This window comes from Culex pipiens, chromosome 3, assembly GCF_016801865.2.
Source record: "Culex pipiens pallens isolate TS chromosome 3, TS_CPP_V2, whole genome shotgun sequence".
Lineage (NCBI taxonomy): Eukaryota > Metazoa > Arthropoda > Insecta > Diptera > Culicidae > Culex > Culex pipiens.
The window spans coordinates 12,814,656-12,842,475 of record NC_068939.1 but is presented as its reverse complement, the minus strand read 5'-3'; the positions used below and the strand labels follow the sequence as shown (position 1 = coordinate 12,842,475).

Genomic DNA, 27,820 nt, shown 5'->3' with positions numbered 1-27,820 from the left:
TTCTCATTCGTTCGTTTGCCGCGAGGGAGAAAAGTCGCCGTCGGTCGTCGTGTCGTCCGGCAGGGGAAAAATCGTCGTCGTGAAAAGCGGTGAAAAATCGCCCAAAACCGGCTGGAAAGTGGCGTGATTTGTAGCTGAAGTGTTCGTGAAGGTAGTTACGGTGTTTTTGGGTGGAAATTTGCGTGATTTGGGTTTGAAAAATGTGGTTGAAAAGGCGATTCTGGAGTGCATTTTTCAGTGCAAGAAGGAGAAGGAGAGGAGGAAGAAGAAAGCAAATGATTGTTTCTTTTTGACAGGGGCAGGGACGTAGTCGAGGGGTGGGATCGTAGTGTGTTTACCGACTTTGAAGAGTTTGATCATAGATAAACAAAATTTTGTTTTGCTTCATTTTCTATAATTAAATGTTTTCTTTTAAATGAGCTATTGAATTATGACTTTTCGTTTCTAAAGAATTTTGCAGATGATTTTTCCTTCGCAATAGTTTTGATTGATCTAAGGATTTTTTTTTTGAATAAGTTTGGTTGATAGTAAAAGTTAATAAAAATTTCCTCCAATTTCTACCGTGAGAAATAGGGCGCGCCGTTCCAAGTCTTGTTTCAACGGCTTTTTCCTTCTTCTCTGTTGTTGTCGTTTCTTTATTCAGTCTTCTACTGCCTGACTCGCGTTAGTTTTGCTGGTATGGGACCATCCACAAACCACGTGGACACTTTTTTGGGAATCTGTTACCCCCCCCCCCCCCCCCCCTCGTGGACAATTGTCCATACAAAAAAAAACTTTTTTGTATGGATCGTGGACAATCGCCATACCCCCCCCCCCCCCCCCTAAAGTGTCCACGTGGTTTATGGATGGTCCCTATGAGAATCGAGGTGTTAGCCGAATGATGATTTGTTTTTCTTCTTTCCCGCCTTTTGGTCTTTCTATCGTTTTCTGCCCGATTTCGATATTGTCTTGGGCGTGTGTTTTTGGACGGCTCGTTTTTGTATATTTCATATGTTTTGAGCTTGGAGATTCCTGCGAGAAAGAAACATGTTTATTTTTAAACTCGTTGGAAACATGCTGAAATTATGAATCGCTTTGCTTTTATCGGAATATTCCATTAGCTTTTTCAAGTATTGCATTAGGGTTAATTAGAAAAATTCATTAGGCTTAGAATTTGCCTCAAAAATTTAGCTTTAAGTCTTATCTCTTTCCCTGAAATAATCATCCGACCCGATTTCGAAACGTTCGATACGGCATTTCTTGCTTTTATTAGCTTGTTATCTTGCAAAACCTCGCCAGCCTATATTCAAAAGCGCGCCAATATCGTAAAACAGCCAACTAACCCGTCCGTTGGTGACAAAACAACAAACAACGCTGGCGTTTTTTTAAAGGAAGGCCGATGACGTAGGCCGGAGCTATTTTTATGCCCGCGATACACACACGCACTTGGATCGGTCTCGATAGATCACGCGAACGCGATCTCGCGGTGAGGTCGGCGAGCTGTGGCGGGGCACGCAAAATTTGCATAAGTTGAGTCACTTTTGAAAGAGGCTAATTGTAGAATTTTTCTTGGGAAGCAGTTTTGATTGATACCAGTTTTTTTTTCTGAGAAATTAAATAATTCAGGAGACATTTTTATTTTAGAAATTTCTAAACTTTGTTTAAACCTCAAACATTCAAGTGGGACGCCGAATCGCACGCGGTTTGAGCTTGCATAGTTAGTCTCAACAGAGTCAGCAGGCAGAAGTTGACGTTGCAGTGTTTGAGATCACTGAGAAGCAGGCAGGAGGTCAGTTCGTCCAGGTTTGTTTAGGTTATTTTCTCATCGATCAGGGAGCCAACTAACAACACTTAAAGGCTGGTACGGACCTCGGAAAAAACTCAAAACTCCATGCAAAGAAACGGTCAAGCTAAACAAAATAAGAATCTACAGTTTTTTTTAAAGGTCTCATAGGCTATTGTGTTTCATCTGTTTATAAGACCTTTTTTTTTTTAAAAAAAAAGCTCTTGAAATACATGTATGTTCACAAAATAAAAAAAATAGTAAAAAAAATTAGAGATATAAAAGTTATAAAACTTTGAACGAAACAGAAATTTTGCAATTTAGAAACTTATAAATTCACAATAAATATCATTTTTTAAATTTAGAAATATGCATAACCAAATTTCAAAATTCATGGTCCTGAATGTCCAAATTCAAAAAATCATAGATTCAAAAATTTAGGAATTTGAAAAACTTAAAAACGTTTCTTGCTGACGTCCTCGTAAATTTGACTCTGGATAATTTAATCAAGATTTTTATAATTTTTTAAAAATTTTGGTTTCTTATCGAAAATATGACTCAAAAAAGCTCAAAAATGTCCTGTTTGTCTGTAAATTAAGATCGGAAAAAATGGCGGTATTTAAAATGTTAAGAATTGAAGTATTAACGAACTTGAAAATTGTAAATTTTACGAATTTATGTGTAGAAGAATTGAAGACTTTAATATTTTTTAAAGCTTATGAATTAAAATTTATTAACTTAAAAATTTGGAAAAAAAATAATTTAAAAATTTAATAATTTAAGAATTAAAAAATTTAAGAATTTAAGAATTCAGTCTTTAAGAATTTAAGAATTTAAGAATTTAAGAATTTAAGAATTTAAGAATTTAAGAATTTAAGAATTTAAGAATTTAAAAATTTAAAAATTTAAGAATTTAAGAATTTAAAAATTTAAGAATTTAAGAATTTAAGTATTTAAGAATTTAAGAATTTTCGAATTTTAGAATCTAATAATTTAAGAATTTCAGAATTTCAGAAATTTAGAATTTCAGAAATTTAGAATTTCAGAATTTAAGAATTTAAGGATTTAAGAATTTAAGAATTTAGGAATTTAGGAATTTAGGAATTTAGGAATTTAGGAATTTAGGAATTTAAGAATTTCAGATTTTAGAATTAAAGAATTTAACAATTCAAGAATTTAACGATTTAAGAATTTAACAATTTAAGAATTTTTAGAATCTAAGAATTTAAGAATTACAGAATCTAAGAATTAAACAATTTTAAGATTTTAAGAATTTAAGTTTTAGAATTTTGGAATTTTAGAATTTTAGAAGTTCAGAATTTCAGAATTTTAGAATTTATGAATTTTTTAATTTAAGAAATGTATAATTTTAGAATTCCAGAACCTTTGAATTTTGTAATTTTAGATTTTATCATATTAGAATTTAAAGGTTAAGAAAATAAGAATTTTTGAATTTAATTATCTATTTATTTTTGATTTTCAACCTTTGAATTTTTGAATTTCCGAATTTTTGGAATTTTAGAATTTACGAATCTAAGAACTTAACAATTTGAAAATGAAAGATTTTAAAAATTTAGTTTTAAATTAAATTTTAGAATTTGTAAATTTACGTAACATGAATTTCTAAGTTTGATCTAAGTTTGAATTTTTTCAAATTTAACAATTTAATGATTTCAGAATTTTGTATTTTTTTTGATTTTTAGATTAGTTTTAAAAATTTTAATTCTCTTATTTTTGAATTTCTTAATTTTTCAGTTTTTGTAATTTTTAAATTTTAAAATTTTTTAATTCGATTTTTGAGATTGACAATTTTATAATTTTTGATTTTCACTTTGTCAAAATTTTTAAATTTTTAAAATTTTCACATTTTAGATGTTTCAATTATTGATTTTTTGATATTCAGAATTTTTGATTTTTAAAATGTTAGAATTTTTGAGTTTTACAAGTTATGTATTTAAGAGTTTTGGGATTTAAGAATTTAGTTTTACAAATTTTGAATTTTGGAATCACAGATCTGAGGAAACACATAAAACCTAAGAAAAAAATGTTGATATTTTGCAAATTTTTGATTGTAGCATAATTTGTGATTTGTGCGTATATTTATTGTAATGTTGAAGCATTTTGTAATTTTTTTGTTTAAAATTTTATTCGAAAAAATAGCTGTGTAGAATAAACATTTTACACATTCTGATGTTTGTTTTCAGATTTTTTTACAAAATAATGCAGAAATGAAAATTTCATTAAGTTTTTAAGTGTTTTTTAAGGTTTACGATTTTACGATTTCAAATCACTCAAAAAGCAAACATTAAAATTTTGTTTATTAGACCATTTTTACAAAAAAAAAAAAAAAAAAAAAAACGGATATGAAGCTGTCAAATTTTGCTGAACGCATTCTCAGCTAAGCTGCCTTACTGATTCGTTAAAGAGGAAGCATGCTTAATTTAAAAATTTCATCTCACAAAACCTGCGTATTCCCCTCTTCAACTCCGACCAGCATGTTTACGCACTTTACACAAGCAATGTAAACATCAGTCAGCGCTCGACACTCGTCGTGCCACGCTTCAACGCAGATTCGTCTCTTCACTCTGGCAGTTGTTGTTGACACCGCCACGATGTTCAACATTAGCCGGAATGGTGTCATCTTGAGGGAATTAGTGGAAATCGGGCTAGGGCAAGAAGATAAATTTGACGACGAGACTCTGTTGTGAATCGCAGGAGATGGATGGGTTCTTTTTCGAATTCTCGGCATAATTGTTGGAGATTTATGCTTCCAAGTGTGATCGTATTAACATGAAAATCAAACAACCATCGACTCGAATAAATAAGCTCGAAAGGCCCTTCGAAGCTAATCGTGAACCGTTTCTTGCTTTCAGATTGAAATGTATTAGCTGCGCGCCAGCACGAACCTGTTGAGACTAGAGAAACAACCATGGCAGATCAACCGAAACCACAAGAGGTGTCCGAGCCGCGCACCCGATCTCGGTCCAAAACGCCCGGCCTGCTCAATCTGCGGGTCAGCGTCGAGCGGGACCTCAACGGTAGCTCCGACAAGACCAAGCCCACCAAGAAGGCGCCCACCGTTACGTAAGTATACCGATCAACGACGATCTTCGCATTCTCACGAGTTCACCTCTTGCAGCACAATCCAGGAGGAGAGCTCTCCCCAAAAAGCAGTATCGGTCAAAAAGACCCGCACGGTAACCTCGGACTACTCGTCCGACAATGCCTCGCCCGAGGTCGTCGTCTCCATCAAAAAGCTCTCCGCGGACGCACTCACGGAGAAAACCTCCACGATCATCACAACGTCGACGACAATCACCACATCCACCAGTGCTGCGTCCAAGGAATCGTCCAAGTCGACGACACCCGCCATAAAGGAAACCAACAAAGTGCTCGAAGCCACCCAGACGGCGATCCTGCGGACGAGCACCCCAAAAGCCACCTCCAAATCGTCCCACAAGAAGATCACCCTAACGCCCGAGGAACTCCAACGGCACGCGGCCTACAAAGAGTACAAAGATGCCGGCGAGTACTGGAACAAGTTCCCCAAGACGGACTACACCTACTCGGAACTGTCCCCGCATCGGCGCGAACTCGCCGCCGGGATGATCGCCATGCCCAACATGTCCCGGCCGGGACTGAGCAAACACGCGGAACGCGTCAGCGTCATGATCCAGCGAAATCCCACCCAGGAGTCGTTCATCCGGCAGAGGTACGCCACCAGCGGACTGGCCGGCGGAAGCTTCGCGCACTCCGATCCGTACGACTCGGGTGAGGAGCAGCTGGATCTGTCGCAGCTGTCGGCGGCGTCGCGGAGTTATCGGAATGCCAGCTACCAGCGGAAGACGACCGTGGTGCAGGAGCACCGATCGATCGTGAGCCGGTTCTTCCTGTCGATCGTGAACGTGTTCTACGGTAGTGCGCACTCCGTGTCGCGGCTGTTCAACAAGTCCGAGCATAACATGTACTACACGCGCATCGAGGATGAGAGAGGTTAGTGGGGGATTGGTTGGGATGATTGAAGACTTGTAAAACTGTAGACTTGTTTGTTTGTTGACTTACTTCACCAGTAATTTTGAAGACCGGTGTTGACGTACTTGGACGGGACTGGAAGGTTCAAGACCTATGTAGATTTATTTAAACGGGAAAAAAATAACAAAATTACAAAATTCAAAACGATCAAAATTTTAAAAAAAAATCAGAGATCCAAAAAAAGTACAACATTTAAGAAAATTAAGAATTAAACAAAAATCTGCATTTAAACCAAAAAATTGTATAAATCCAGAAAATTAAAAAAAAAACTGTTAAAAATTAAAATTAAAATATTCTAAAACATATTTTATTACGTTAAAAAATATCAAATAATAAAAAATTCGAAAAATAAAGAAAATAACAAAAAAAATATAGATTTGTTTTTGTTTTAGAAAATTAAACATTACATTATTACACTATTTTCTAAAATATAAAACTCATATTTTAAAAAAAATCACAAAATCCATAAAAAAACGAAAATTTAAAGTTTAAAACACTAAGTTTAAAAAAAACAAAATTAATTAATCTGAAAATTCAAAAAAATGTAAAATTCAACATAAAATCGAACAAAAAAAATTTAACTTTAAGAATTCAAGAATTCCGAAAGTTTAAAGAAGTTTCAATTGAAAATATAAAACATCAAAACATTTCAAACATCAAAAAAAGTTCAAGACCTGTGTAGACTTATTTGGACGGAATAAAAAAAGGGCAAAATTCAAATGATCAAAAAGTTTGAAACAAAACAAAAATCACGAAATTGGAAAATTAAATTCAAAACAAAAATTTTCAAAATTTTGCAGAATTTACAAAAAATAAATTATTAAAATGAAAACAGTGTAGAAACCACAAGAAACCAGACCGTGTAAAAGTCCAGAAAATTAAAAAAAAAGTCAATTAGAAATAAAATTATAAAAACATATTTGCGTTCAAAAAACCAAAAATCAAAAAAAGAAGAATAAAAATCAATGGATTTAATTTTCTTTTAATATTTTTTTCAAAATAACTACATTTTAAACAAAACAAATTTATTCATCATGAAATTAAACAAAAATAATATTAAAATTAAAAACAATTTGTTTTAAATCCACTTAATTAATAAAAAGTAAAAGAATAAAAAAATCTTAATAATTCAAAAAAATAAATAAATATAACAATATAGAAACAAAATTATACTTCCGGAAACTGTCAAAATAAGAAGAAAAAAAATAAAACCTAAAAACATTTTAAAAATTTAAAAACTTGAAATAACTGTACATTATACAAAATAAAAATCTGCATAAAAAAAATTTAAATCCATAAAATTTAAATTATGTATCAGTATCATTAAAATATGTATGTATGCTAGGGATGACATTGGGTCTGGGAGGTGAGATAGGGCCTTACAAATATATTTAAACATGGCTTTCGGAATTTTTTGTATTTATTTTACATATTTTTTAAAAATGTTTTTATGTTTTAAATATTTCATTCAATTCTTTGAATATTCTGTTTTTTTTTTATTTTTCTGGATTTTATGCTGATCTTTCTTTTTTTTTGAATTCTTAATTATTTTAAATTTGTCTTAATTTTTGTGAAAGTTTAGATAAATTGTTTTTTTTTTCATATTTATACTTATTGAATTTCGTATTTTTTATATTTTAGTTTTTGTATTTCAAAAATAAATATTTCTGCTATATTTTTGTTTTAATATGGACAATGAAAAATTTGTATTTTGTTTTTTTTTCGTTTTTTTTCTGTTTTAGTAAAAACAATACTTTTTGTTTTATTTTTATTTTTTATAGTTTTTGTTTATTTTTTTTCTGAAGTTGAAGTTTTTTTTTATTTCTATGCTGATTTTTGTTTTTTATATTGTTTTTACTTCGTAAAGAATTTATTGGTATTTTGTAGAAAGTTAAAATTTGAACGCTTAAATTTAAATTAAAGTTTTGAATTTCTCGAATTTGATTATTTTCAACCTGAAGTTTTTGATGTTTTAAAATTATGTACTTAAAAAAAATATAAAAATAGAAAAAAATTAAAACTTATCATAAAATAAATACAAATTCAGAAGATTTAAATAATTTATTTAAAAAATTAGGAACATCAAACATTTCAAAAAATTCCAAAATTACTTTTCATGTAAAATTAAAACAAAAATAAAAAAAAATTCAATGGATTAAAAAAATAAAAGTTAAACTCTACAAAAAATTAATAAAACCATTAAAAAATCTTAAAATTTTTAAAAATACAATTATTTTCAAACAATATATGAGCTTAAAAAATACGAAATATTTACGAAATTATGAAATACAAAATCAAGTATTTATAAAAAAAGAAATAATCAATAAAAATCCAAGAATAAGAAATATACAGAAAAAAATTCAAACAATAAAAAAAACTTTAAAAATCATTAATTTAAAAAAATCTAATTTCTGGTTTTTTTTTATTAAAAGTCCAATAAATGTTTTTTTGAATCTGCTTGAATACACCCATAAAAGAAAAGTTTAACATTTGGTTTATCGGACCTTCTTTAAAAATCCCTAAGCTTTTGAAAAGGTAAAAAATGTTTAAACATTTAAAAAAATTAAAACACAACAAAAAGAATACAAAATAATAAAAAAATCAAAAAAGTGTATCGATCTGTGACGACATATTTGTACGTAATAATCTAAGACTGGAATTATGAAGACCTGCTAATACTTGAACCGCTCTCAACGCCAATCCTTTCCCCGTAGGTTTCTTCGGCAAGATCTCCTCGCTGTTCAACGCGCTGCTGACGGGCATCTTCAAGAAGCTCTACCTACTGATCTCAACGGTCCTCTTCCTGGACACCTGGCTGCTGCAGACGTCCGCCAGCGACGTGACCCAGGGTCGCCGCAAGCGCAAGTTCCTGCTGTGGCTCCTCATCCTGCTGCCGTTCCTGCTGTTTGGTGGTAAGTCTCCCTCTAACCCCTTTAATCGTTCTCTTCTCAACCCCGCGAACTCTTCCAACCAAAAACTCAAACCAAACAGGACTCTACCTCTATCTCGATCCCGCCCCGATCGAGTCCCTGCGCGAAATGCTCCCCACCGTCGGCAACCCCTTGCAGCAGCTTGACCTCAACTTTGAGCTGCCGAGCGTGGAACCGGTGCGGGCTTTCGCCGCTGAAAAGTGGCACGGAGCGCGGGATTTCGCGGGCTTTTATCTGGACAGCCTGAAGGTGCTGTCGGAGAATGCGTTCGCCGAGGTGCAGAAGATTTGGCAGGAGAACGTCAACGGTGTGGCCTAGGGTTGGAACTCTTGTGCCATGACCCCGGAACCGGTGGAGTTGACTTCTTATACTTTTTTTTTAATTGATTTGCCACATTACGTCAAGTATCACAGATTTAAGTTTGCCATTTCGTGGAGAAGGATAGAGAAAGCATTGTTTAAAAGAGAGAAAATTAATATTTTAAAGCGTCAATCATGATTACGATTTCCGGTAATCGTAATTTGTTTTGTATTCATAAAAACTCACTTTAATTTGTATTTTATCGTCGTTTTGTATTGAATGTATCGCGTCCATTTCGATTAATAAAGAGAATACACAAATTAATATTCAATCGAAAATGCTGTTCTGCGTGTTTTATTCCACACGAACTAATAAGAAGATTCCCCAAAACAATAAGAAGAAGAAAAAAGCAGGTAAGAAGTAGTTCGTAAGATTGTTTTGAACGTGTGCTCTCTATCCTTCTCTTAACCGAAGGATTCTTCTGCGAAGTGGCAAAGTTAACTGTTTTATTTCGATGCAGGCCAAATTAAAATGTTAAAATCCTAAAATGTTTCTAGAGAAGGATAGTTGGCACACGTTGTTATTCATGTGTCATACACAATACAGCCTAGACTCGATTGTCCAAAGGCCTTGGAAAAAATTTAACCTATAGTTGGCGGCCAAATTGGTGCTGATGGAATATTAAAAAATGCATTTTGTAATTAACCCTCTACCGCCCAAACTTTTTTTTCGAAAATTTTTATTTTTCCCTTGTTTAGGAGGTCATTTTGAGCAACTTTTGTTCTACGAAAAACTTTACTTCTCTTGTTTTATGTTTTTCTTGTTTCAATTTTAGTATTTTAATTTGCATTTATCTTGTTTAATTAATGTTTGTTTTTGGTAGTATTTGGCCTATTCTTCCACCCTCTATCATTACATTTTGCCTTTCTAATTTTTCATGTTTTTACAGTCACTTTTTCAATTTTTTGCCTGTTTTTCACATTTTCTGCTAATGGCACCATTATCATTAAAGTTGTAAAAAAATGCGTAGAGGCATAGTCTGGGACACTAGAAAAATTACTGCATACTTCTTTTTACTTAAAATATAGGAAATGTTAGTAAAAAACACAGCCAAAGTTGACCACAAAAAAAAAAATACATTTTTAAAAACATCAAAGTCACATAAACCAAGTAAAACTTCCAATCCATAAATTTTCTAAAATTTTAAGATTTCTTCTTTTCAATGCTTTTGAAAGATCGAAAATTGGTTGAAAAAAGGATTTTTGGCGATTTTTTAAATCGAAGCCCGTCTAAAGGCGGGGTTGGGTTGTAGAGGGTTAAATAAGCAATTGAGACTAAAATTTCACTAAAATGAGGTCGTAAAACTTGATTTTGATGTAAAAAATAACAAAATGAAAAAAAAAAATTTTCGTGATTTAATAATCCGAAGTCTATACAAACCTTCGGATAATCAAGTCTGGACTGTAACTGAATTGGAAAAAATAGGGCTAATCTGGTCTTTAGAGAGAACAATAAAATAAAAAGATTATCTTTGTAAACCAATGCCCGGCAGCAAAATTATGGGAAAGTATTATTTGTATCAGACTTGAAATGCTGCTACAACTTATCCAACTTTTTCAGAATGACAGAGCTCCTTGTGAATGAGTTCCAAGGTTTATCGGGATTTCATTATCCGTTGGCACGAAAGCACGAAAAAATATTTAAAAAAATAAAAATAGTGTAGTAATTGAAAAAACTAAAAAATACAAAAAACATCAAATACGTAATTTTTTTAAAAAGAGATAAATCCAAAAAGTTTAAAGAAATTATCAAAATGTTTTTTTTTATTCTTAAGGTTCCCCATTCGCCAGAATGGCTTATTTATAAGGGTGAATTTTCATACTTCCAGAATTCATGTTATCGATTAAATTTCCACATAAATTATTTTCCAGCAATTTGACGAGGCAACTCGGAAATACAAAGTGACTCACATATTTTATTTCACTAATTCGTGGTGGAATGCTTGAAAAGTCTGATATTTAAAACTCGATGTACCTAAGCAACAACAATACATATTTGTGGAAATAATAAATTCTTCAAGTTTTTCAATTTGTAAATAAAAAAAAATACATTTAAATTTAAAAAAAAATAGGCTAATGTAAATTTTATTTCAAGTTGCTGTCGAAAATGACTACATATTTGGTAGTGAGTTAAAGAATTGAAGGCAACATTTTTCGAAATATGTTCAGTTTATTTATAATTGAAAACATAATTTAGGAAATTTAAAAGGGCTTAAACAGCTTATCAAGAAATTTGCTAGAATTTGGGGAAAAAAAAAATTAACTATTATTAACTATTGATAAATTTTTTATTTTAAAAATTCTTGACATGTTTTTATTTCTCCTTTTTTAATTTTTTTATTCTGAACTTAAATAATGTTTATTTAATGTTTTTAATTTTTAATTTTCAAATTTTTAAAATTATAAAACTGCTGAACAGAAAAAAATATTTTCTCAAATTTTAAAATTTGGAAGATATTTAAAAAAAAAATAATCAAGTATATGATTAAGTAAATGATTTTAAAAATTGAAAAAATAGGACCATAAAAAAAATTAAAGATTGAAAGAAGTCATTTGAGTTTTCTGCTCTTTTAAACAAAAATAATTCCGATTTTTTGAACTAAGAGAAACCTTTGAAAAGGGAAAAACACTTATTTGTGACATTAATTTAAAAGATTTTTAATTACATGAAATTTAAAATTGTTATACATAAAATGAAATTTAAAATTTTTATACATATATTTAAATTTTTCAAATGTGAAAAACCTTACTTAAAAACAGAAAAACCGAAAAAAATCAAACCGAAAAATTCTCAAAAAAATAAATCAAGAGAAACATTTGAAAAGGCCTTAATACACTTATATTTCAACTGTTGCTAGCTTAAATTAAAAAAATCCAAAAAAAGGTTTGTTTTGTTTACACATGGCACTTAGGATCTATTGCAAAATAAAACCCGAAAAATCTATAAACTTTAAAATTTTATCATTCTTATTCTGTTAAATTATTTTGTTCGAAATTCAGTAATCTGGCGAAAAATTAAATTCTTAACTTTAAAAATTTATTGTATAATTTTTATGATTTTTCATTTTCAAAGTTTTTAAAATAAAAAAATAACTGCAAAATAGAATTTATTAAAAATTCCATTTTTTTATTTTCAAATTTTTATTTTAGTGTTTTGAAAATTCGAAAATCGAAAACAATAAACTTTAAAATTGAAAAAAATTCTGCTCTTTTAAACAAAAATAATTATGAAATTTTTGAATTAAGAGAAACTTTTGAAAAGGGGTTAAATTACTTATTATTTTAACAATTTAAGAGATTTTAAATTATGTGAAATTTAAAATATTTTTGGCTAATTTTTTATATTTTTTACATAAGTTTTTTTTAATCTTATTTAAAAATAGAAAAAATGAAAAAAATCAAACAGAAAATTAGAAAAAATATCATGAGAAACTTTTGAAAAGGCCTTTAAACACTTGCATTTCAACTGTTGCTAGCAGTGTTCCCATGAGCCTAAGCCGACGGCTAGGCTAGGCTCATTTTTCTGGTTCATGTTTGCACCTACACCTCTCAAGCGCAATCGGTTCAGGCTCATCGTGCGCCGTGAGCCAGGGTTCATTTGGTTTGAACCAGGCGAGCATCGTACGCGCTAGCCTAAAATGAACCTTCGGCATAAACCTGTGTTTGAACCTTTGCTTGTGTTGGTTGAACCGGCAGCTCGGTTATGGTTCACCCAGCCCGACCACCACGTATCCACCGACTGACGGCAGTGTGGGCTCGTCAGTTAAAAACGCAACTCAAAATTCGTATGGGAATCTTTTTTTCGTGACGGCTTTCTCGGTACGCTCCCTCCAACTGTTCTAGAATAATATTTGAATACGGCATATCTCTAAACAAGTTTTTAAAGAAAAAGATTTCAGAAGGCTTATTTTGTCGTTTTAAACTGAAACAAGGATAAAACTATATTAATATAAACTATCCGCCATTTTCAAATGTTTGGCTAGATAATATCGAAGTTCGCTTGACACTAACACAATAATAAATCACAGACAGCTTACACGATTGGCACGAGTAAATGTGCGTGAGCTTCCTTGCTAACATTCTTGGCACATTCTTTCTGAATTTTACGGTCAAAGTGAAGATAACACATTTCACAAAAACAATATGACACTGATATGAATTAAAATTACCTGTAAAATAACGTGCACAAAAATCCAATTAACAATTTAGAACACACAGATAGAGGGGATTTTTTGCCACAGACATTTCCAACAGTCGAGTTCGGGTTTTTTCGCAGTGTTAAGATCACACTGATGACGTAACACTTAAAATTATATTTAAAATAAAAAAAATATCGCTGTCCTTATCATGGAAAGTTAAATTTTAATTCAATTTTCCCTAATGATGCACGTACATTTTTATCACCATTATTAGCGGAGCGTAATGAAAGAACGTTCCCTAATGACCAACTTTCAACCTCTTCCCTGTCTCCCTTCATTCGTACCGAAGAAACCTAGCTCAAGCGAGCACGATTGCTGGAAGGTTCAAGCCGAAGGTTCATTTTTGGTTCAAGTGGTTCACACTAGCGAGGTTAGCCTGGCTTAAACCAAGGCTCATGGTTCAGGGATTCAGGTTAAGCCTCAAAAGAGAGGTTTAAGCCGAGCCAACTTCAGCAATGAACCTAGCCTGAGCGGTTCATTTGGGAACACTGGTTGCTAGCTTAAATTTAAAAAATCCAATCCAAGTTTGTGTGTTTTGTTTACACATGGCGCTTAGGACCTATTGCAAAATAAAACCCGATAAATCTATAAACTTAAAAATATTCATAATTCAAAACTGTGTAATTATTTTGATAGAAAACAAGCAATGTTGTTTTTTTTACTTTTTAAAATTTTGAAATTTTTGATTTTATTTTTTTTAAATTCTTAATATTTGTTTTTTTTTTCAATTAGGCCGTTGCAAATATTTTTCAAAGTTTATGTCGCCCCCCCCCCTTCAAAATTGGTCTGAAAAATCAGGGGGCAAAAAAATATTTTTCCAAAAAACTTCAAAAATTCCCTGAAAATAGATGTCTAATCAACTGAAAACAATCTAAAATGCATTTTTCTGCATTGATAATCATATTTAGCATGTTTGGGCTTTTTCTAAAATGTTTTGAATTTTTATGAAATTCCAATGTACAGCACCGCAAAACAATTATTTTTCGCAAAAAATAAAATTTTCGTCAATACTTAGATATTTTGGAAACTAATGATGGCAAAACAACTGGACAGGTGTATAATGCATTTTAAAACACTTTTTTCATTAAAATGTTGAAACCATGGCTCATAATTTCAATTTTTATACTTTTATTTTTTTGCCCCCCCCCCCTCGACTTTGGTCGGAGTCGAGGGACATAAACTTTGAAAAATATTTGCAACGGCCTTATAATATTTTCAGATTATTCAATTTTTAAATTTAGAATATTATGCAAAAATCTTCATTTATCTTTCATCTTTGTTTTCCCTCCAGCCTTCCTGCTCGCCGACGAGGACCAAACGATCGTCCTGCCCGCGTCGAAGCGTGCCACCATCGCGCTCTCCTCCCTGGGGGCCGTCCTGCCCGCCTCCCTCAACCCGTCCGACCTGGACGCGTTCCGGGCGAACCTGTTCCAGAAGCTGGACTGGCGGGAGTCGTCGCTCTCGTGGAGCGCGCTGCTTCCGTCGCTGGACCTGTGGAGTTTCTGGGACCGGTTCCCGAGGGGTGGTGGTGGCCAGCAGCAGTACGAGAACTTGAAGAGCGGACTGCAGCGCAGCTTGAGCGCGGAGGAGTACGACGAGCTGATGCGTCACATTGACGCTTATATCGAGGGGCTGCTGGCGGAGAAGTACAGGAAGAAGGAGGTGGAGGAGGCGGCGCAGAAGGTGAAGCGGGAGATTGAACCGGAAGTGGTTGTGCATGTGGCAGGGGTGGTGCAGCAGAGTTTGAAGGCTTACAGCTATGAGTTGAGGCAGGGGGATGTGGATCGGGTAGCGGAGCAGGTGAGGGTGACGCTGGTCAAGTCGTATCCGGAGGTTTTCGATCCGACGGTGAAGGCAGAGAAGGAGGATGGGGGCAAGCGGGAAGCGGTTGGCATTTCGGAGGCGAATTTTGTGGAGATTCAGCGATTGATCAAGCAGCAGATAAGCGTTACGAACAACAACTTTGTGATCAGTGATCAACAGTTGGAAGAGCTGCTGATGAAGATTTTGTCGTCTGCGAAGTTGATGGATTTGATAGATTCTAGGATTCTGCTGAAGACCAAAGACTTGCGGGGTCAACAGGAGTCTCAATCAGCGTTGGTTGAAAACTTGAAGAATGAAATCAACGAGATCAAGCAGCACTTTACGGAGAAACTGGCGGCCAGCAGTCTGATGTTGGAGGATAACATAAACGTGTTGAAACGTAGTCAGGACAAGCTGGCGGAGCAGGTCAGCGGCTTCCGGATCGAGAACGACGAAAAGTACATCAAGCTGCTGGCGGACATTGACGCTCGGTTGGCCGCGGTTCAGCGCGAGCAATTCTCCGGACTCAACAGCATCATCAAGAAAAACATCGTTACCATTCTGGGCATGAACGTGGAGCAGGACTTCACCGACGAGGATCTCAAGACGTGGATCAGCAACCTGTTTGTCGCGAAAGACTACCTAGAAAATCGACTAAAGGAGTACCAAGCCGGCGTGAACGCCGTCATCCAGCAGGAAATGGAACGCTCCGCGGCCACGCTCATGAAGGAAGTCAGCGACCGGATCCAGCAGGAGGTCCTCGTGTCCATTCAATCCCACAAAGCGGATCTCAACACCGCAACGGACACCCCACCCAGTAGTGCCAGCGGCCTCACGGAGGACACCGTCCGGCGGATCGTCCGGGACGCGCTTCGCATCTACGACGCGGACAAAACGGGCCTCGTGGATTATGCGCTCGAGTCCGCCGGCGGTCAGATTCTGTCGACTCGCTGCACGGAAAACTACCAAACGCACTCGGCGCAAATCTCGATCTTTGGGATTCCGCTGTGGTACCCGACGAACACGCCCCGCACCGTCATTTCGCCCACGATGCAGCCCGGCCAGTGTTGGGCGTTTTCCGGCTTTCCGGGATATCTGGGTGAGTAGCGAACGTAGATGTGGGTAGCGAGTAGTGTAGTTATGTTGGTGGTGGCTTCGCTTGGTATCAATTCGTCAATTTTAGAGAATGCCGGAGAAAGTAAGACGTAAAATTGCTTGAGTTAAGAAATCAACCATCATATTTATTATTTAAAGTCTTTTTTTGAATTTTTGAGGATATCCAAAACATGAATTTTTTAAAATTTATTATCCGGTGTTTAATTTTTTTGTAAACATTTCCCAAAGATTGTCTCAATTCGTCTTGGGCGCTTTACCTAAAATTCCGTGATCTTTTCACTATTGAACGGTGTACATCAACCAGTGTCAGGTGCATTTAAACAGTGTTCTACAAACATTTTTTTATTCTCTGAAACTACAGAAAAATAGAAGTAATTTTGTATTCAATCCCTTAAGAATTAACTAAAATAGGATTCAAAACAAAATCTTATATAATTTTCAAAGAATACTTTTTTTGCTTATGTTCGTAAAAAGAAGAATAAAAAAACAACAATTGCGTATAACGTTATTATTCTTTATAATTTCGACACATTAATTAAATACTCGCAAAAACAACTTTACTTGAATTTTGACGTAGACTACGTGTCGGTGCCATTCCAAAAAACCCGGGCCGAAGGCCCTGGAATACTGCGTCATCCGTCAAACGCTTATAGCTTCCTTCCCTCTAATCGAATCGACAATATTTATGTTCCATTCGATTCGAAAATTATTCAGCAATTTGCTATCAAATTTTCATTGTTGGCAAAATAGTTTTACTATTGGAACAATTCAATGTTTTAAAATGGACCCCGCGGCGCGGTGGTTAGCGGCTTCGGCTGCCGATCCCTCATGTGTGCTAAGGGGCCCGGGTTCGATTCCCGCCCATCTCCTCTGGGTGTTCTGTGTTTGTCCCGTTAGTTTGTAAATTCAGTCTGAAAATACGGTGTGATGTCTATTTTAAAATGCAGAGATTTTGCAAGCAAAATGAGCGCTTCCCACTCACGGACGGGAATGTCAAGTACCTATTTTGAGGGGAAAATCACCCGAGCAATGCGACCGAGTGTCGGTCGCGAAAAAGGAGGGGAAGTAGCGGGCCGAAAACATATATAAGAAAGTGCGCCAGTTTTCAGACCATCATTCACGTCTCAGACGTCGGACCGGCCAGACCAGCAGCAGCAGCAGAGAGACCAGAACAGCAGCAGGACCAGAGCTACACCATAAGCGCGCATCGCCTTCTCGTCAGCCAGTTGTCTCTCGATGGTCGGACCGTTTGGATCTTCTAAGGGGGTGTAGACTGCCCAACTCTTCGGAGTTGCCCTCACTCCCCGGCCCTCGTCCCACCCGGGACGGGTCTGCAACAACAAAGCGTCGCCTGCTGCCTTCTTGCCGAACAAGTTGCCTCTCGTAGGCAAAGCCGTGGTTGTCAAACAAGCAGGAAGGGGGTGAGGACTCCAAACTTTTCGGAGTTGGCCTCACTTTCCGTCTCTCGTCCCACCCGGGACGAGTCGGTGAAATGCCTTTCAGGAACAAATGTTGGTCTTCGGGGGTGACGGATTGCATAACTTTCTGAGGCTGCATATATATTGTGTACATTAGGATGTAACAAAAATGACTTTTTGGCGGGCATTCAAGGGTTTGTTCCGGTGGGCATACTAAGCCCAAATCCAAAATATGAGCTTGATTGGACGTAACAGGAGCTGGCGCTCCGCCCTTCAATTTTAAATGGGATTTAACCCGTAAAAACTGTACTGTACTGTACTGAGGTTCAGGGTGCTCCAAATTTCAATGTTATATATACCAAAAAATGCGCAAGGATCTGGCCTACACGCCAATGAGTTTGAAAATAAACGCTTCAGTTGCCAAAATGCCTCAAAAAGTGACATTTTTGAAAAAATCTTTTTTTACGGGTTAAATCCCATTCAAAATTGAAGGGCGGAGCGCCAGCTCCTGTTACGTCCAATCAAGCTCAAATGTTGGATGTGGGCTTAGTATGCCCACCCGAACAAACCCTTGAATGCCCGCCAAAAAGTCATTTTTGTTACACTCTAGTGTACATATTTTCATCTGAACAGTCCTCATCAACACTTACAACTTTGCCGAAGACACCAAATCGATGAAAAAATTCACTCAAAAGTTACAGATTTTTGAATTTTTACGTACCATTTTTGTAAGGACAGCTGCCAAAATTGTGTGGAGAAATGTATAAAAAATGGCTTCTTGGGTCATAAGGAACGCCCCCACAAAGTTTGAGCCAAATCAAAAAAATACAAATAAAATCCATTTCCGGTTTTGGTAGAGAGCTGCTCATTTCTCATACGAGGTTCACCGAGTTGAATAATTACGACGAGTGCTTAAAAAATCAAGTTCTGTAACGAGTTTCATACAACATTTTTTGCAAGTCTGAAAAACACTCTTTGAATGGAATGTTAAGGCAAATGTCTTTGTGTTTAATAAATTTACCGTTAAAATCAAAACAATATTGAAAAAAACATCTTTTCAATACTACATTTCAGCACCTTTTTTCAGTGCTGAAAAGTTGAACTGTTCAGCCGTTGTATTAAAAAGTAATACTTTTCGATTCCGTTATGTTTAGTAAAGAAAAGAATGCCGTTTCGTCGTTATAGAATGACAGGAAAAGGAACTAGTTTCACTACTTCTGCAGTCTTTCTTTAAAAAGTTTTAACTTAGGTGAATAAAGAAAGCTTGAAAATTAAAGAAAATGTTTAACATTGAAAATTGAATGGTTTTTACTTGAATATTGTATGCCATTTTTTAAGTTTTTAACATAAATTTTCTAATATTTATTCAAGAAAAAAGTTGATAACATCAACATGTAAAAAAACAATTGAATAACTTGGAAACGGCGCACCGCGTCAAAGTTTTTGTAAAGGCTAATTTGCAGTTCGGAAGGAAAGGGGTCAAGAAACAGCTTTACGAACAGCAGAACAAAGGAGAGGGAGCGATTTCTTGGGGCTTTTCTTCAACCTCTCTGACATGATTGCGCTGCCGCTGCTGCCCATTTGATTTTTTTCTTGACCGGTTCCTTCCGAAGTGCGTATACCGCTTAAAGTAAGTTGAAATGCGAATTTTAATACATGTTTTTTGGCGGCTTAAAAAAACATTTTTTTTTAATTTGGCAACACTGATTGTCAAATAATTTTGTGTTGTGGCTCAATAGTTGAAATATTCAGTCATCTTTTTTGTGTAGAAAGGTGACATAGAAAAGTGGGTAAATTATGTTTGACCTTTTGACTGAGCAGCCCTTAAAAATACCTGCAGCTTTGCCGAAGACACCAAATCAGTTATAAAATGCGCTCTCAAGATTCAGATTTTATGTATTTTCCTAACCGTTTTATATGTTTTCCCAAACAGATGGGCTACTTATTTGTGCTTGTAATATTACAACTAATTTCAGACAATTTACACGCAACTGAATTCCTTTTTTTTGGTTGTGTTTTTATCAATGCAGTGCTTATTCAAATTAGCATGCATTCCTTTAGAAAACCTTGCTTTACTTGTCCGTCCGTCTGGTGACAATATTGCCCCACAGTAAATAATAGGGACAGGGGGGGGGGGGGCAGAATGGCCCGCCTAAGTAAAAAGCGCCAAAAACTATAGAAAAACATGAATTCATCAGTGTAGTAGGCTTATGCTTTGGGATGTTCCCTTCAATGTTGTATACTTGGTTGATTAATTTTTTTAGCTTAAAACTATTTTTGAGCCACTTTAAAAAAAACCCTGTGGGGCAGAATGGGCCACCTTAGAAAACAAGCCATTTCGTCTAATACAACGTTGAAGGGAGATAAGAAATGACTCAAGGTACCTTTCTAACATAGTTTCCATGAAGTTAGACCACTTTTATAAAAAAAAGTCACTTACCAAAACAAACATTTTTGAAAATATTGTTAATATGTTGAAAAAGGACACTATTTTTACAAATAATCATCAAAACAACTAAAAAATCAACTAATGTTGCATTAAGGTGAAGCCGTTGATCATTTTCGAAGAAAATTGATCATCACTATAAAATATTCTGTATTAAATTCAATTTAACGAATTTCAGCACCAAAAGGAATCAGCATGTGCCGGTTGTTGCCTTCTTGAAGCCACTGAAAGAATTTTTGATCTAAATCAAATGTGCTTCAAAATTTATATAATTTTGTGGTACAGTCATTGACGTCCTAGTTGACAAACATTGATTAATGACGATTTCCATAACTTTGCAAGGAATGGGATAATCGTTACCAAAAAGAATCAGCATGTGTAGGGCACTATTCTAAACAACTTGTAGAAGGAATTTTGTCAAAATATTGAAAGCGACGCAAAATTTATATCTTTGAACGAAAAATCATGGCAATGATGGAAGTCTTCACGTTAAACGTGATTTGTGAAGCTACCAGGAGTGAAATAATCCATTTAATCCAAATTTCATAACTTTTGATTGTTTTTATAAGGCAGGATAAGGGTGGTCCATTCTGCCCCCAAGTGGATTTTAATTTAACAATTCCACCACCAAGCCTCTAAATGATTTGAAGGTTCCGTTGTTGTTTGTATACCTTGGTAGTACAATCTAGTATCGTTATAAGCATTGAGCAAACTTTTTCAAACAATTCAACTTTTCAGAAAGCTTATTTAAAAACCTCGAAATAAACAACATTTGCGTGGTTTTTCTAATAAATTTACATTTTTGCTCATAAATCGAAAAATACAATGAATTCAAACGTCGTTTTCGGTATGGTGAAGTTATTTGACGTCCTTTATAAGACCCTTGCCTTACAATTGGTCTAAATCCATTCTAAAGCCCAAAACCAAGGGTGGCCCATTCTGCCCCCCTGGTCCATTCTGCCCCCCCCCCCCCTGCCCCTAAGTAATAACACTTCTTAGTACACACGAAATAATTTGTTTACAGCCCAGTTGATGGGAATCAAATCAAGGCAAGAAGTCAAGAGCAACCTTTTCCAGACCATTGTGAATAACGTTTTCGCTGTGAGATGTTGTTGAATATCGCCTTTGTAGCATTCTCAGTCACGTCTGTAATCGGTTCGGGGATTTGTGTCCTTTACGTTTCATCTATTCCGACCAAAACTGAACCAGAGTTCAATGACATGTTTGGAGTTTATTATCTGCAGAAATACATCCCCCTGGAGCAGACCAGACCAGTTGTGCGTCAAAATCCCGAACATTTGTTCAACCTTTTGTACGACCCTCGAGAACCAGGCTGCATGCAGCTGACAGTCGAGCGATCTTCCGTCGGAACCCCCGACAAGTTCACCTTTTCCCTCTCTCCGGATTGTCACCAGAAACCGTTCGGAAGCGTTGTGGCGCTAGATTATGCCGGAATGTCGCAGGACGGCGCCCGAACGATGCGCTATAAATGCAGAAATGGAACGCTCCAACTAGCGCACCATTTTTCCGATTTCACCCCGACCCAGCTGAGAGTTTCGTTTCTGTTTGCCGAGGAGCTGCTGCTGATGGAGGATTTGTCCCCGGGGGCGCCGGCGGGGTCGTGGATGATGCTGCGCCGGGATGCCGGGAATGAAACTAAAAATTGCGCCTGCAAAAAGCTGCAAAAGTTTACAAAGAGATACCAGGTTGTGTACGATCAGATTTACCATGGTGTTAAGCCGAAAAAACGAAACGCAATTTCAATGGTTTGGATTGGCGGATCGATTGCTGTTCCGATTTTAGTGGTGATCCTCTGCATAGGTTTAAAATGGGTAGTATTATGATCATGTTTATAAAACAAGAAACTTCACGCGGATGAATAAATTTAGCAAATATTTATCGCTAAATTAATCTTTTTTTTTATTCATAATCTTGAGTTTAATCAACTTGAAAACCAAAAAAAAATGTAAAAAAAAACATAAAAGTATATAAAATAAAAGATACAATATATATTTTTTTAAAAAGGCATAAAAACGAAAGGTCACTGCCAGTGATTTCACAAAATTTGATATTTGAATGCACACACACACACAGGGCCTGTCATGATCGTCATTACGTAGCAATCAACAGAGAACGCACACGAAGTTGAAACGAACAGAAACCAAGCTCTAAACTCAAGCAGCCGTTCGACTCAATTATTACTTGTTGCAAGGCTGTAATGTCAGCAATTAATTGTACGATTTTAAAAGTCCAAGGCCGAAAATTGCAAAAAAATGGAAACTATTTTTATAAATCCATCCAAATCATTTAGTTTTGTATAAAAATGTGTAAAAAAGTTTTGTAATAAAAATGCATTTCATTTAAGTTTTGTATAAAAATGTGTATGACAAAACCTACTTTATGTATTTTGGTTTTTTAATTTTTATTTTGAATTGAATTTGCATACTAATACAACAGCGTTAAAATTGGGAATATTCTTTAAAACATTTCCGAATTAGGTATGGTGCTATCTTGCGCCTGCCAAAAGATACAGCCTCCTCAAACTAGTCTAAGAAGTGTTTTTTGGTCGAAAATCATGGTTTTGAGCAGTTTTGAGGACATCCTGCCTAGAGCGTCCAATTTCCCGTCCCGGGAAAAAAATTCCCGGGATTTCCCGAAAAAAAATATTTTCCGTTATTCAAGCGGAGGCATACATTTTTCTAACTTTTCAAAAAAAAAAAAAAATATGTGAGAGAACTTAATTTGATTTTAATCTACTGTTCATATTGAACTTATCAGCTTGTCTGTAATTTTCATGTCAAGGTTTATTTCAGATAAGATTTATTTCTGATGCATTTACAACTTGGAACAGATCTTTCTTATTTGTTGGGCAACAAAAATTATGCTATTATGGAATGAACATAAACCGTTTAATTTTTGGTAACATTTTTTGACGAAAATTGTTGTTATATTCTTTGAAAATAATATAATAGCCCCTTCGGCGAAGAAAATTGAGATTTTTTTTACGTTTTTGTTTACCGTGACCAAGTTGGATGAAAATTGAATTGATATCATTAATTTTTCGAAGAGGATTGTATGAGAAGAATTTGTTTAATAGTATTCGAGAAATTAAAGTTTTAAGTTAAAATTTATGAAGCACTGGAGCTACCAAGGGCGTAGGGGGGTTGAATATGAAAAACATGTATCGTTTAATTTAAACCACTTTTTGTACTATGAAAAACATAAGTCTTTTATTAGGCTGAATAACATGTATCAAAAACTTTACCATAAATGAAACCATAAAAAATCATCAAAAAACAACTTCGTATCATATGAAAGGTGCCAAAAACTCACCTCAAATATTTGAACTTTGAGTTGTGATTTCATTAAACAGTGTTTCAAGTAAAAAATCAAAAGAAGGTAGATTTTTAAGGTAAATTAAATTATTATCTATTTATTTAAAAGCTGAACTTTGATTAAAGAAAACATACTTCTCAACAAAAAGAACTCATTATCATACTTTGATTTGGACGAGTTGAAAGACAGCTTATAAAATTAGAAAATTTATATAATTTCTTTAAGTTGTATGATTTTTTACAAGCAGTCAAGCTTTTTTTTATCCCTCACACTCATTTTGACCATTAAAGTTGCTGTTCTATACAATTTTGTTGCAACATAATAAACACTATCTTAACAATTTTCGATAAATTTCCCGTTCCCCGGGAATTTTGTAACCCCGGAAAATTGGACGCTGTAATGCTACCTGATCCTGCCCTGAAAATAAACTTTTTTTTTAAATGCTCGGAAATCCACCTTCATGTATACCTATCGACTCAGAATTGAAAACTGAACAAATGTCTGTGTGTATTAGGGTGCCCAGAATATGGGACTTTTTCTCAAAAACTCGCGCCACAAGCTGATTATTGTTCCTTGAGCTATTTCAGGACTCTGGGCCAAATATGAGCAAAATTGGTCAACATTTACCCATTGATACTCGAAGGTGAAGTTTGTGTGAGAAAAATCGAATAAATGTATGGGAAACCCAAATTTCTTACGGTTTGGTCTGCACGGTGCGCTACTTCCATTCAAATATTCCCAAAAGTGTGATTCTCATTGAAAATGGAAATGAAAAACAAAATCCCATACTGCGCTATTGAATAGTTTGAAGTTTCAATAAGTAGTTCAAAAGTTATGTATAAAAATGTGTTTTCGCAAATATTCGATTGTTAGAAAAGTGACCAAAACAACTCAAGCCTCAATATGTGGTAATCAAAAAATCTTTTCAACGAATCCAAACATTGAAGATCTGGCAACCCTGTCTCATGTTATGACCGCTTTAGTGATATTTTTATTCCGGATCTTATTGTACGATCAGTACCTTGCTAGACTCGGTCGTTGGAAACGACCGGCGGCTCAACGACCGACGAAATAAGCAGCGGGCCAGATGCGGGCATAAAAATGTCAAAACCTCTCCCCCCCTCAATTCGTCTCACCATCAAGCTGCAGCTTTGTTGACAAACAAACGGAGCACGCGGTCGCATGATGGCGGCAACGAGCCAGAATTAGGGGTGATCATGTGATAAAAAATGAAACTTTTTTCAAGAAAAATAATATTTATCCGACAGAATAAAAATTTGAGAGCATGTTCAAACAATTAGTCCTTATGTCGGAGAAGTGATTAAAAATCAAAATTTTAATCCAAATTTTTTCTGTAAATTGAAATTTTTCACTCCAATTGGGAACCCCTAGATCTATCCACGCCCGTTTCCAATGACCGTGAGAAGATGCCAAAAAATCCAGCTACCAACTAAATCCACAATAAAAAATAGATGAAATTTGTGTACAATACCACCATATCACCTATTGTTGGTAAAGAGTAAGTAAGGCACCAACCACATAGGCGGATTAAGTTATTGAGAGCAATTTAGCACCAGACTCTCTTCGAGAAAGTCATAGAGCAACTTCCAGAGAAACCGAATGTGAATCTGGTTGAAATATAGCTGAAATGGTTTTTTTTTAATTTCAAAAAAAAAACTTTTTTCTCTAATTGTGTGACTAAACCAATCATTCCCAAATTTTGAAAAGTTGTTAAGAACTCCAAAAGGCACCGGAAAATTGCTGTGCTTACTAAATTTGGACAACTTATTTTTTCTATACAACCATATTACATTCTACTGTTCATACAAAAATGATACGCAAAAAATCGATAATCAGTACCTTTTGCAGGAATTTTCTGATCGGTCTTCGGCAAAGTTGTAGGTATTGGTGAGGAATATTCAGAAAAAATGGTACACTAAAAACAATGTTTGCTCACTTTTTTTCAACAATAATTAATTTTTAAATTTTTGGATATATTTCAGAGGGAAATTTTGTTTTTTGAACTTTGAAAATAGCACCATTAGTTTATGAGGTATTCGTACTACAAAAACTTCAATTTCCTTGTTTATTTTTCTTTTATTCGCTCTATTTCAGCAACCAATTTTGCTTCGGCAATTTTATTGGAAATTCTCTCAACTTTTCGAAAAAAATATTTTTAGGAATGGAGAATCAAGAACACTTAAAAGAATTAAATACTGGAATTTTTCAGTTAAAATTAACCATTTTTAAAAACGGTGTACTTTGTCAAAAAATCTGTAATGTAGGTACTTTTCAATTGCAAATTAAATTTTACATCAAAAACTGAAGCCAACAAAATTTGTTGAGTAAAAGTTCTATTTTTCCAAAAACCACAAATAAAAAAACAACTAGGCGGCAAAAATTTTGTTCATACTTTTCTATGGCTCAAATTTGAGTTTTTTGTACCCTAAATCATATCAAAAAATTTCGGGTTTATGGAATTTAATTTTTTAGTGAAAAGTCCCTATTCAAAATATACAGATTTATCTAGTTTTAAGCTTTTTCTATTTCTGTCCTCTTTGCCCCGCAATTTTAGCAAGTTTTTTTTTTTAATTTGTCTTTCTCTTGGTAACACCTTTACTTACAAGCAATAATTGTTCCAAAATGGATTATTACATAGCTAAAAGGAACTCCAAAACTCTGTTATGTACCTTAAAAGAACTAAATTTTCTATGAGTTCTGAGTTAAAATAACTCAAATCTTAAAGATGTCACATTTACTTATTTCTGACTGGGTTCAGCAGGTCTGGTATTGGTTATGTTCATAAATCGCTCGATCGTACTCTCTTGTTGGAAGTAGATAGAAATCCCAGCAGGGATAATACAAGAGAGCACAGAGGCATCGGGATCTGCATGCTTGAAATATTTCAAAAATAAAATAAATTCAGCGATCGTTTCCAGTTTTGTGCTGTTATTTGCCAGTTTTTTTTTAATCTTTTAAAATTATCGATTAGTGAAGATTTAGCTAAGTCCATTTATCTCACTCGTAACTCAATAACTCATTAGTGACCATATCATCATTTGATTTACTGCTCAAGACTTCAATTCCAAACAATTCTGACCCTGTTTCCCCTTCTTCTCTCTCTCTTTTTCTCAATTGCAGTCATCCAGCTGAACAGCGCCGTCGTCGTGACAGGCTTCTCACTGGAGCATATCTCAAAACTGCTTGCCCCGAACAACCAAATTGATTCCGCCCCGAAGAATTTCTCCGTTTGGGTAGGTTCCTCCCAGCAATAACTATGCATGCAGCAACAACAGTAGAATTGCATGTCCGGCGATAGTTAGCATAGCTCTACTACAATTAGCAAACCTTAACAGTTGCATGGAAGGCGGAAACAAAATTTTAAATTAATATATTCTCTCTATTCCTCCCTCATAATTAGGGCCTGGCCACCGAGCACGACCCCGACCCGGTCCAGCTGGGCAGTTACGTGTACCAGGACAATAGTGCCGCCCTGCAGTACTTCCCGGTGGACGAACCGACGCGACCAGAACTAGCCGGGCGCGCCTTCCGGATCGTCGAGCTGCGCATCGAGTCCAACCATGGCAACGCGCACTACACCTGCCTGTACCGGTTCCGGGTGCACGGCGAGAGGGTTTGAACGCTCTCGCGAGCTTCAAATCGTTGTAAATAGCTTCTTCTTATTTATTTTTATTTGCACTAGTTTGTAAGATCTCTCCCCCCAATTAACCTTCGTTTGTAGGTTTTAAACTGTTTCAATTCTTGTGCGCGTTCATTAGTTGATAAGGCGATTCATCTTTAAAGCATTAGAGTAAAGAGATGGTGCAATAACTACCATTATTTTGTGGCGGACACACAAGTCAGGAACCAAATCTAGCACTATAAGGAGGCACCTTCACTTTCATCGTTGGCAACTTTCGCGACCGTGAAGGTTGCTGAACGATTCTGTTCTTTCTACTAACCCCTTCTTTTCCGTTGCTTCCTTTCTGCACTAACTATTAATCCTAAAAGCGCTTACGTTTAGAATTTATTTAGTTTCTGGGCGATTGGAGGCGAGTTTGTTAAGAGTTAAGGCGTAATCGAAGTGAAATTGATGCATTTGAAAGTGTCTTGTTGGAATGGAAAGGTGTAAAACGAGTTGAATTGTACAGTTTTGACTATTGTACACAATAAGTAGGAAATATATTCAAAGAAAATGTATTTTTTCCTGCTGCGTGTTTTTTTTTTAATTTAGATGTTTTAAAATCATAATGATTTTATTCTGGAACCAAAATTAATTTAAAATTAAGTTTATTTTTGTCTATTCTCAATTTTGTTTTATTGTTTTTTCCTTCCTCACCTTGGATCGCTCGAAAAATGAACATCCTAAATACACTTCACGTATACTAATCGAATTAAATTTTGAGCAAATTTTTGTGT

At 35.1% G+C, this 27,820-nt stretch overlaps 2 protein-coding genes across 3 annotated transcripts in view; both read left to right on the top strand.

Annotated features, from left to right (window-relative positions):
• Positions 1 to 27,820, top strand: part of LOC120432597 (RNA-binding protein 1) — a 454,616-nt gene that overhangs the window by 195,600 nt on the left and 231,196 nt on the right. The gene's annotated exons all lie outside the window — the stretch shown is intronic.
• On the top strand, positions 15 to 27,601 carry LOC120423496 (klaroid protein). The gene is made up of 7 exons (XM_039587336.2): positions 15 to 151; positions 4,636 to 4,846; positions 4,902 to 5,755; positions 8,509 to 8,706; positions 14,574 to 16,184; positions 26,543 to 26,655; positions 26,823 to 27,601. The coding sequence occupies exons 2-7, from the start codon at positions 4,692 to 4,694 to the stop codon at positions 27,039 to 27,041; spliced, it is 3,150 nt and encodes a 1,049-aa protein (XP_039443270.1). The 5' UTR covers positions 15 to 151; positions 4,636 to 4,691; the 3' UTR covers positions 27,042 to 27,601.